Source organism: Oncorhynchus gorbuscha, linkage group LG01 (assembly GCF_021184085.1).
Source record: "Oncorhynchus gorbuscha isolate QuinsamMale2020 ecotype Even-year linkage group LG01, OgorEven_v1.0, whole genome shotgun sequence".
Lineage (NCBI taxonomy): Eukaryota > Metazoa > Chordata > Actinopteri > Salmoniformes > Salmonidae > Oncorhynchus > Oncorhynchus gorbuscha.
This window is the reverse complement of record NC_060173.1, coordinates 8,698,099-8,710,248: the sequence shown is the minus strand read 5'-3', so window position 1 is coordinate 8,710,248 and position 12,150 is coordinate 8,698,099. Positions and strand designations below refer to the sequence as shown.

Here is a 12,150-nt window from a genome sequence, read left to right as displayed (position 1 = left end):
AATATGGTGATAATATGGTGATAATAAGGTGATAATAAGGTGATAATAAGGTGATATGGTGATAATAAGGTGAGAATAAGGTAATAATATGGTGATAATAAGGTGATAATATGGTGATAATAAGGTGATAATATGGTAATAATATGGTGATAATAAGGTGATAATATGGTGATAATAAGGTGATAATATGGTAATAATATGGTGATAATAAGGTGATAATAAGGTGATAATAAGGTGATAATATGGTGATAATAAGGTGATAATAAGGTGATAGTATGGTGATAATAAGGTGATAATATGGTGATAATAAGGTGATAATAAGGTGATAGTATGGTGATAATATGGTGATAATAAGGTGATAGTATGGTGATAATAAGGTGATAATAAGGTGATAATATGGTGATAATAAGGTGATAATATGGTGATAATAAGGTGATAATATGGTGATAATATGGTGATAATAAGGTGATAATATGGTGATAATAAGGTGATAATATGGTGATAATAAGGTGATAATAATGTGATAATAAGGTGATAATACGACACTAATCGGGTACTAATAAGGTGATAATAAGGTGATAATAAGGTGATAATATGGTGATAATAAGGTGATAATATGGTGATAATAAGGTGATAATATGGTGATAATAAGGTGATATGGTGATAATAAGGTGATAATAAGGTAATAATATGGTGATAATAAGGTGATAATATGGTGATAATAAGGTGATAATATGGTAATAATATGGTGATAATAAGGTGATAATATGGTGATAATAAGGTGATAATATGGTAATAATATGGTGATAATAAGGTGATAATAAGGTGATAATAAGGTGATAATATGGTGATAATAAGGTGATAATAAGGTGATAGTATGGTGATAATAAGGTGATAATATGGTGATAATAAGGTGATAATAAGATGATAGTATGGTGATAATATGGTGATAATAAGGTGATAGTATGGTGATAATAAGGTGATAATAAGGTGATAATATGGTGATAATAAGGTGATAATATGGTGATAATAAGGTGATAATATGGTGATAATATGGTGATAATAAGGTGATAATATGGTGATAATAAGGTGATAATATGGTGATAATAAGGTGATAATAATGTGATAATAAGGTGATAATACGACACTAATCGGGTACTAATAAGGTGATAATAAGGTGATAATAAGGTGATAATATGGTGATAATAAGGTGATAATATGGTGATAATAAGGTGATAATATGGTGATAATAAGGTGATAATAAGGTGATAGTATGGTGATAATATGGTGATAATAATGTGATAATAAGGTGATAATACGACACTAATCGGGTACTAATAAGGTGATAATAAGGTGGTGATATGGTGATAATAATGTGATAATAAGGTGATAATAAGGTGATAATACGACACTAATCGGGTACTAATAAGGTGATAATACTGTAAGGCGATGATTAGGTAATAATAATGTCATAATATTGTAATTAAAAGGTAATAATAAAGTAATAATATGGTGATAATATGGTGATAATAAGGTGATGATAATGTAATAATATGGTGATAATATGGTGATAATAAGGTGATGATAATGTAATAATATGGTGATAATATGGTGATAATATGGTGATGATAATGTAATAATATGGTGATAATATGGTGATAATATGGTGATGATAATGTAATAATATGGTGATAATATGGTGATAATAAGGTGATGATAATGTAATAATATGGTGATAATATGGTGATAATAAGGTGATAATATGGTGATGATAATGTAATAATATGGTAATAATATGGTGATAATATGGTGATGATAATGTAATAATATGGTGATAATAAGGTGATGATAATGTAATAATATGGCGATAAGGTGATAATAAGGTGATAATATGGTGATAATAAGGTGATAATAAGGTGATAATAATGTAAGGAGATGATTAGGCAATAATAATGTCATAATATTGTAATTAAAAGGTAATAATAGCTGAAATTATATTAATTACACCCTATTAGCAACACAGCTCTGCTCAGGAGAAGGAGAAAAGAAATGGGTCGACTCACTGGGACCACAAAGCAGAACCAACAAGCAAACTCTCCATCTGTAGCCAACCAACCTGGAGAGGAGAGGTTAGCCTGTATTTCAAGTGGGTGACTGGCCATACATGGCCTATACCGCCACAGCAGCCTGACATGTCCCTAACCTTGTCCCTCTTAACTGCTCCTGACCCAGGTCACGATGACACTCTTTGATACGAAAATGAGTGCATCTGACATGGCACCCTACTTCCTATAATAGTGCACTAATTTTGACAAGGGGAAACTATATAGGGAATATAGTGCCATGGGCCCTGGTAATTAGTGCACTACATAGGGAATAGGGTGCCATGGGCCCTGGTAATTAGTGCACTACATAGGGAATAGGGTGCAATGTGTTTATCATTGAGAAGCTCCACATGTTCATTCGGGTCCTGTAAATCCAGACCAAAGTAGAACCCCCTCTTACCCGTGTGTGTGTGTGTGTGTGTGTGTGTGTGTGTGTGTGTGTGTGTGTGTGTGTGTGTGTGTGTGTGTGTGTGTGTGTGTGTGTGTGTGTGTGTGTGTGTGTGTGTGTGTGTGTGTGCGTGCGTGCGTGCGTGCGTGCGTGCGTGCGTGCGTGCGTGCGTGCGTGCGTGTGTGCGTGTGTGTCAGACAGGTGTTTTTTCTTAAGCCTTTGACTAGAATTAAATGTAATGATCTATGCAGCATTGCCTACAAGGTTAGGCCACTGCATTGCACATTTTAATAAAACAACAGTTTTATGACAGTTTTTATAAATGTGCCCCATAAAAAGATGCACTGGTAGCCGAAACGCGTTTCACACTTGTAGCTTGTTAAAAAATGTTTTCTTACACGGACTAATGATTACACCCTATATCAGCAAGATGCAGGCAAGAGTGTGCATCTACGGTGCATTCGGAAAATATTCAGACCCCTTGACTTTTTCCACATTTTGTTACATTACAGCCTTATTCTAAAATGTATTACAATGTTTGATTTTACTCATCAATCTACACACAATACCCTATAAGGACAAAATGAAAACAGGTTTTTAGAAATTTTAGCAAATTTATTTAAAGTACTCAAACAGAAATACCTTATTTACATAAGTATTCAGACCCTTTGCTATGAGACTCGAAATTGAGCTCAGGTGCATCCTGTTTCCATTTATCATCCTTGAGATGTGTCTACAACTTGATTGGAGTCCACCTATGGTAAATTCAATTGATTGGATATGATTTGAAAAGGCACATACCTTTCTATATAAGGTCCCACAGCATGTCAGAGCAATAACCAGGCCATGAGGTCGAAGGAATTGTTCGTAGAGCTCAGAGACAGGATTGTGTCGTGGCACAGATCTGCAGCATTGAAGGTCCCCAAGAGCACAGTGGCCTCCTTCATTCTTAACTGGAGGAAGTTTAGAACCACCAACACTCTTCCTAGAGCTGGCCCGGGGGAGAAGGGCCTTGGTCAGGGAGATGACCACGAACCCGATAGTCACTCTGACAGAGCTCCAGAGTTCCTCTGTGGAGATGGGAGAACCTTCCAGAAGGACAAACTTCTCTGCAGCACTCCACCAATCAGAGCTTTATGGTAGTGGCCAGCTGGAAGCCGCTCCTCAGTAAAAGGCCCATGACAGCCCACTTGGAGTTTGCCAAAAGGCACCTAAAGGACTCTCAGACCATGAGAAACAAGATTCTCTGGTCTGATGACACCAAGATCGAACTCTTTGGCCTGAATGTCAAGCATCACTTCTGGAGGAAACCTGGCACCATCTCTACGGTGAAGCATGGTGGTGGCAGCATCATGCTGTGGGGATGTTTTCAGTGGCAGGGACTGGGAGGCTAGTCCAGATTGAGGGAAAGATGAACGGAGAACAGTACAGAGAGATCCTTGATGATAACCTGCTCCAGAGTGCTCAGGACCTCAGACTGGGGCGAAGGTTCACCTTCCAACAGGACAACAACCCTAAGCTCACAGCCAAGTCAACGCAGGAGTGGCTTAGGGACAGGTCTCTGAATGTCCTTGATTGGCCCAGCCAGAGCCCGGACTTGAACCCGGTCTAACATCTCTGGAGAGATCTGAAAATAGCTGTGCAGCAATGCTCCCCATCCAACCTGACAGAGCTTGAGAGGATCTGCTGAGAATATTGGGAGAAACTCCCTAAATACAGGTGTGCCAAGCTTGTAGCGTCATACCCAAGAAGGCTGTAATCGCTGGCAAAAGTGCTTCAACAAAGTACTGAGTAAAGGATCTTAATACTTACGGAAAATTGATATTTCAATATATATATATTTGTATAAATTAGCAAAAAAATGTCTAAAAACCGGTTTTTGTTTTGTCATTATGGGGTATTGTGATGTCATTATGGGTTGTTGTGATGTCATTATGGGGTATTGTGATGTCATTATGGGATGTTGTGATGTCATTATGGGGTGTTGTGATGTCATTATGGGGTGTTGTGATGTCATTATGGGGTGTTGTGATGTCATTATGGGGTGTTGTGATGTCATTATGGGGTGTTGTGTGTCGATTGACGAGGGGAAAATACAACTTAATCCGTTTTAGAATAAGGCTGTAATGTAAAAACCAAAGGTTGAACAAGTCTAAATGTCTGAATACTTTCTGAATGCACTGTACATTGTAAACGTTCATTCATAGGCTATAGGTGTGATTGGAATATGAATGACAGTCACCCGTTATGCCTAATAGAAATAAGGCCATGCTTCTGGAAAAAATGTAATCGTCCTTAAACCGCACTGACCGCCACTGATTTTTAACCAATGCAAAATGGAGTTGAAATTGCGGAATTAAATTGGCTATAATGAGCAAGAGTAGGCTACAAGGATCAACCAACAGGTAGGCAGTTGTTTCGTATGAATGAAGTTGTTGTAGACATTGGACGGGGAGCGCAGCAAAACAGCCTCAATTAGCCTTGCTACTGTAGCACGCTAGCTTCTTTACAACGAGTTGATGCAAAGTGGTCGCTGTGAATCATCCAGGTGGATGTTACACATTGGTGGTGAATGAGGTCAGTTTCCACCTACTATGTAAAACTTTCAGTACGTCAGTTGGTAGAAAAGCGCTATTTAAATCCAATCAATTATTATTATTATTAAGTCAGGCACTACCAGATGGTATGATAGATAACCTATGGCAACAACAAGTTTGTCTAATTAGCGGGAGACGGTTTGGCACATAGACCGTAACAGACATCGTCCTCTGCTCTCTTACCCTCCTCCACAAACCCGTCTGATGAAACCAGCAGAGCGCAGTGCACCGGCTCTCTCTGGAGTCGCAAGAGCAAGTCTCCATTGAAGTTAAGTTTCGACAACAACAACAACAACAACAACAACAACAACATTATTTAAATAATACAACACGTGTAATTCGACTAGCCCGAAATCCGAAAAAGTACACTGATATTATATTCGAATAGTGATAGAATTTTAAATGCCCATCCCCTAAGAATACATGAAACACCTCGATTCTGACATTAAGTCGAAGTGGATAATAGTGGTTTCATTAACAATACCATACGTCTGTAAATTATTTATGGTTTTGTCTTAAATGAATTATAAGGTGCCATAAGGACACATTTAGTGATGAGATGAACCAATAACATCCACATCTTACCTATAGCTACTTCCATTAAAACTAAAATAGAATTGCACATTTGATAGACTACTCAGAGCTAGAGAGAAAGAGAGAGAAAGAGAGAGAGAGAAAGATAGAGAAAGAGAGAGAGAGAGAACTCCAAGTTAATCATGATATATTCTATTGTACTTAGATCATTCAATAGCTGCATGTCACTGAAACAAATATCGGAGGAAAAATCACACTGGAAAATAAAAACTGAGGAAATTACATAGAAAGGTACCAATTTATGAGAAATGTACCAATTTATGAGTGAAAATACATTTTAAAAACTTCGATTTCAAATTCAGACCATTATTGGAGTATAATCTCTGATGAAGCACTCTGTAGGACATCAATCAAAATGTTCAAAATATACTGTACTACGAGGATATGGCAAAGTTAAATTACACAACAGCAAACACTTGACAGATCCAAGAGAAGATTGTATCCACTGTTAGTTAAGAGTTCTGTTATTATTGAATGTTATGATGGAGGAATATGACGAGCAAGCTCTCTTCAGAATAATAGCAGTCCAGATATCTATCTCAAAGCAAACATAATCAAAACGCACCGGGGAAAAAATAAATACAAAAATAAACCATCAAATGTATCATCAAAGTGACTAATAACAAGCAAAAGAAGAAGCACTGATCTTTTCAAAGTATAATTTCAATAGAAAAATGACAAAATGATCATAACAGTATGATGTATTATTTTATATTAATCATAATAGTATTACTATTATTATCACTATATTCCTTACGATTACGCTCCTCGTTGCTGATAACGTCAATAGTAGGCCTGTCATACAGGCATACATATAATACAGCGATAATTAATGATAGACTCAGCAACACTTTGCAATAAACTAATGCTATTCAACAACAATAATAATAATAATAATAATAGGCTACATCATATTGTTTCTATTATAATGTTTTTGTTGTTGTTATTATTATTCCATTATCTTGAATACACGTTTGGAGACAACCCTAATCCAACCAACGCCTGAGGAAGAGCCCAAAATGAGCCACAGACAAACCAGCCATACAGTCCGCCAAGTCCAACGGGACTCCCGTACAGTATATTAAGACAGACAGAAGAAGAAAAGAGCTCCTTACCTGGTCCCTCTGGATGCATGGCAGCGAGGTCCTCCTGTGTGACTTGCTGTTGGACTGACTGTGTGCCATGTCTGTGGAGATCACAGAACTGGACCTCCTTCGCCTTTTAAACACAGGGGTCTCGTCCCCTTCCCTCGCCCCAGTCACAGAGGGGTACAGCCCTCCCTGGGTATCCCTTGGTTCGGAAGTACACTATCAGCATACCTCGCCAGTAGGATGCCCAACACTCCCACCAGGTACGCCACGTAAGGTCTCCAAGTGGCCCGGACTTTGTGCAGCGAGATGAGCGAGATAGTCCGAACGACGCTTACGAACACTACGACCGAGATGCCGTGCTTGAGCCGCGCTACCATGAGTGTACCGGTTGCCAGGCAGGCGAGCACGACCGCGGCCGCTGACGTGCTGAAGGAAAACGGCTGTTGTTCATCCGTCCAAGTCCCGCCGTGCACGAGAGCCCACGCCGCTGTCTCTCCCAGGTGGCAAAGAGTGAGGAGGAAAAGGGCGGTTTGGATAAGCACTCCGCAGCGGATCAAATACAAACCCACCCAAAAGAAGGCACATACGAGGGTAAATACAGGCGAGATCAGATGCCAGAGAGTTAGCAACAACTCCCCTGCGTAGCCTGACACGAAATGAACAGGAGAGTTGGAGTGCAGCCTGCTGTTACTGTTACCACTGCTACTGAGCTCAGTCCTCCAGTCGGCTAATTTAACCACCAGAGCGAGAAAAACAGACAGTGAGCCCACACATACTACACGCCGGAGTCTTTGGGAACTCCATATCTTGAATACGAGCCTCACCATGCACGACCCATATGAGCAATCACCATCTCGATCTCGACTGTCGGGCAGTGGCTGGATGAAACTTGTTTTCACATAACCATTGCGCTCCGGTGCCCTGGAGGTTTTATCGCGAACGCTGGTGCTGTTACTGCTACTGTTCCGTAGATGTGCTCCACCACTGCTACTGTCAGATTCTACTACTGGCATTGCCATCACTCATATAGCAGTATTAAGGAAGTATGCCTATGAAGCAGTATACAAGCTACCTCTAGACCAGAGGGGCTATCCGGTAATGGGACATGGCATGAGTTATTACCGATGCGTTATTGACAGAACGAACTAAGAACCCTGACACAATCATCCATTTAAAAAAATAATAGATCGCCAATAGAATTAACGGCTACATAGGTCGGCTATTATTTCACCACACGGTCATAAAAAAACGAGTCTCCATTATACGAACGGTGACAGGACGACACTGTCCGGATTGGGTTTTCCTCTATCTGTGTTTCTTATTCAGGTACAGTAATGCAAATAATGAAATACACCCCAAAATAGACGCAATGTACTGAGGCAGGAGGCTTCAGTCACAGACCAACTCAGGACATATTGCAGGGAGAGCAGATCTAGGACATGTCTTTCATTCTTCGCATCACATCATCATCATCAACAACACACACGTCCCGCGCTGCGCGCTACTGCCCTCCTTTTGTGATGCTCTGTCTCTCACACAGTCACACTTATTATGTTTTTTTTCTTATCTTCTCTCGACTTTCCTTATTAATATTTCCAGGAGTTGTCTTTTCCAAACACAAATATATTTCGAGGTGTAGCTTTTAACGACGCCACACGAGCTCTGGTTATAAATTGAATACTTATCCGTTCATTTTTTAGAGAAACCGAATTATTCCACACGCACTAGCACCCGCTGCCTCCGAGAATTCCAGTGTTAATTGCGGTGGTAATGTGCATCGGTCTTTTAGGTCGTTGTAAATGTCAGCCATCAACTCTGAAAATGTCCGTGCGTGAGAGGGTGTGAGTGTTCTCGTGCCTCAAGCTCTTTCACCCGAGTAGAGTAGAGGGGTAGCTAGGGAGGATGAGGAGTAAGGGATGCAAGCGAAGTGCAACCCCCAAAATCATTCACTACCAAACCTTCACGGTATAGGATTAGGCGCTGTCCCTGCTAGAAAAGCAGGAAAATTATTGCATCAACATTCGCATCACCCCAGCAATTTTTCCCCCTCTCATATCTTCTCAGTGCATGAATTAATAATGTGTTTGCATTTGCGAAGTGTTTAGTAACATTTTGATGAAGGCCATGCATACATTTGGTTGAAACATCAATTAAATTATATGAATGGTTAATTATTCAATTACCAACCTTTAAAGTGTTACTAACAATGGATGGTGTGTGTCTGTGTGTGTGCGCGCGTGCGTGTGTGTGTGTGTGTGTGTGTTTGTTTGTTTGTATATGTGTGTACAGGAGGAGGTCAGGGCCTGTGTTGTTCAGGGATCTGTCAGTCGATCATCTCACAGTGTTCACAGCTCTGCCTACAAACAAAACAGACAACACAGTGGGTCTGACATGAACTACAGGCTACACCATGAATGGACTGTGTGTGGTGTCTTCTTCTTCTCCTGTTGGTGAGCTGGTATGTTCTTCTTCTTCTCCTGTTGGTGTGCTGGTATGTTCTTCTTCTTCTTGTAACCAAAGGTGAGCTGGTATGTTCTTCTTCTTCTTGTAACCAAAGGTGAGCTGGTATGTTCTTCTTCTTCTTGTAACCAAAGGTGAGCTGGTATGTTCTTCTTCTTCTTGTAACCAAAGGTGAGCTGGTATGTTCTTCTTCTTCTCCTGTTGGTGAGCTGGTATGTTCTTCTTCTTCTTCACCTGTTGGTGAGCTGGTATGTTCTTCTTCTTCTTGTAACCAAAGGTGAGCTGGTATGTTCTTCTTCTTCTTGTAACCAAAGGTGAGCTGGTACGTTCTTCTTCTTCTCCTGTTGGTGAGCTGGTATGTTCTTCTTCTTCTTCACCTGTTGGTGAGCTGGTATGTTCTTCTTCTTCACCTGTTGGTGAGCTGGTATGTTCTTCTTCGCTGGTATGTTCTTCTTCTTCTCCTGTTGGTGAGCTGGTATGTTCTTCTTCACCTGTTGGTGAGCTGGTATGTTCTTCTTCACCTGTTGGTGAGCTGGTATGTTCTTCTTCACCTGTTGGTGAGCTGGTATGTTCTTCTTCACCTGTTGGTGAGCTGGTATGTTCTTCTTCACCTGTTGGTGAGCTGGTATGTTGTTCTTCTTCACCTGTTGGTGAGCTGGTATGTTCTTCTTCTTCACCTGTTGGTGAGCTGGTATGTTCTTCTTCTTCACCTGTTGGTGAGCTGGTATGTTCTTCTTCTTCTCCTGTTGGTGAGCTGGTATGTTCTTCTTCTTCTCCTGTTGGTGAGCTGGTATGTTCTTCTTCTTCACCTGTTGGTGAGCTGGTATGTTCTTCTTCTCCTGTTGGTGAGCTGGTATGTTCTTCTTCTTCTGCTGTTGGTGAGCTGGTATGTTCTTCTTCTTCTCCTGTTGGTGAGCTGGTATGTTCTTCTTCTTCACCTGTTGGTGAGCTGGTATGTTCTTCTTCTTTTTCTTCTCCTGTTGGTGAGCTGGTATGTTCTTCTTCTTCTCTTTCTTCTCCTGTTGGTGAGCTGGTATGTTCTTCTTCTTGTAACCAAAGGTGAGCTGAGCTCCTGAGATGAGGGGGATAGAGGTTGACTTTAGCCAGGGGATCAGTGCTATAATGCTGTAAAGCAGTTTGCTTGTGCAACCTTGCCGTTGGTGAGCTGGTATGTTCACTTCTTCTCCTGTTGGTGAGCTGGTATGTTCTTCTTCTTCACCTGTTGGTGAGCTGGTATGTTCTTCTTCTTCTCCTGTTGGTGAGCTGGTATGTTCTTCTTCTTCTCCTGTTGGTGAGCTGGTATGTTCTTCTTCTCCTGTTGTTGAGCTGGTATGTTCTTCTTCTTCTCCTGTTGGTGAGCTGGTATGTTCTTCTTCTCCTGTTGGTGAGCTGGTATGTTCTTCTTCACCTGTTGGTGAGCTGGTATGTTCTTCTTCTTCTTCTTCTTCTTCTCCTGTTGGTGAGCTGGTATGTTCTTCTTCTCCTGTTGGTGAGCTGGTATGTTCTTCTTCTTCTCCTGTTGGTGAGCTGGTATGTTCTTCTTCTTCTCCTGTTGGTGAGCTGGTATGTTCTTCTTCTTCTCCCGTTGGCGAGCTGGTATGTTCTTCTTCTTCTCTTTCTTCTCCTGTTGGTGAGCTGGTATGTTCTTCTTCTTCTCCTGTTGGTGAGCTGGTATGTTCTTATTCTTCACCTGTTGGTGAGCTGGTATGTTCTTCTTCTCCTGTTGGTGAGCTGGTATGTTCTTCTTCTTCTCCTGTTGGTGAGCTGGTATGTTATTCTTCTTCTCCTGTTGTTGAGCTGGTATGTTCTTCTTCTCCTGTTGGTGAGCTGGTATGTTCTTCTTCTTCTCCTGTTGGTGAGATGGTATGTTCTTCTTTTTCTCCTGTTGGTGAGCTGGTATGTTCTTCTTCTTCTCCTGTTGGTGAGCTGGTATGTTCATCTTCTTCTCCCGTTGGTGAGCTGGTATGTTCTTCTTCACCTGTTGGTGAGCTTGTATGTTCTTCTTCTTCTCCTGTTGGTGAGCTGGTATGTTCTTCTTCACCTGTTGGTGAGCTGGTATGTTCTTCTTCTTCTCCTGTTGGTGAGCTGGTATGTTCTTCTTCTCCTTTTGGTGAGCTGGTATGTTCTTCTTCACCTGTTGGTGAGCTGGTATGTTCTTCTTCACCTGTTGGTGAGCTGGCATGTTCTTCTTCTTCTCCTGTTGGTGAGCTGGTATGTTTTTCTTCAGCTGTTGGTGAGCTGGTATGTTCTTCTTCTTCTCCTGTTGGTGAGCTGGTAAGTTCTTCTTCTTCTCCTGTTGGTGAGATGGTATGTTCTTCTTCTTCTTCTTCTTCTCCTGTTGGTGAGCTGGTATGTTCTTCTTCTTCTTCTCCTGTTGGTGAGCTGGTATGTTCTTCTTCTTCTTCTCCCGTTGGTGAGCTGGTATGTTCTTCTTCTTCTCCTGTTGGTGAGCTGGTATGTTCTTCTTCTTCTCCTGTTGGTGAGCTGGTATGTTCTTCTTCTTCTTCTTCTCCTGTTGGTGAGCTGGTATGTTCTTCTTCTTCTCCTGTTGGTGAGCTGGTATGTTCTTCTTCTTCACCTGTTGGTGAGCTGGTATGTTCTTCTTCTCCTGTTGGTGAGCTGGTATGTTCTTCTACTCTCCTGTTGGTGAGCTGGTGATGTATGTTCTTCTTCACCTGTTGGTGAGCTGGTATGTTCTTCTTCTTCACCTGTTGGTGAGCTGGTTTGTTCTTCTTCTCCTGTTGGTGAGCTGGTATGTTCTTCTTCTCCTCCTGTTGGTGAGCTGGTATGTTCTTATTCTCCTGTTGGTGAGCTGGTATGTTCTTCTTCTTCTCCTGTTGGTGAGCTGGTATGTTCTTCTTCTTCACCTGTTGGTGAGCTGGTATGTTCTTCTTCTTTTTCTTCTCCTGTTGGTG

The 12,150-nt window shown here is 41.0% G+C and overlaps 1 protein-coding gene across 1 annotated transcript in view; it reads right to left on the bottom strand.

The window, feature by feature from the left end:
• The window catches only part of LOC124032233 (cGMP-inhibited 3',5'-cyclic phosphodiesterase A-like), a 241,605-nt gene extending 234,658 nt beyond the window's left edge, over nt 1–6,947 (bottom strand). The window contains exon 1 of the mRNA XM_046344482.1: nt 6,800–6,947. Within this exon, the coding sequence (XP_046200438.1) occupies nt 6,800–6,868 (69 nt within the window). The 5' untranslated portion in view covers nt 6,869–6,947. The remainder of the gene's footprint in view (nt 1–6,799) is intronic.
• Nucleotides 6,948–12,150: the final 5,203 nt, after the last annotated feature.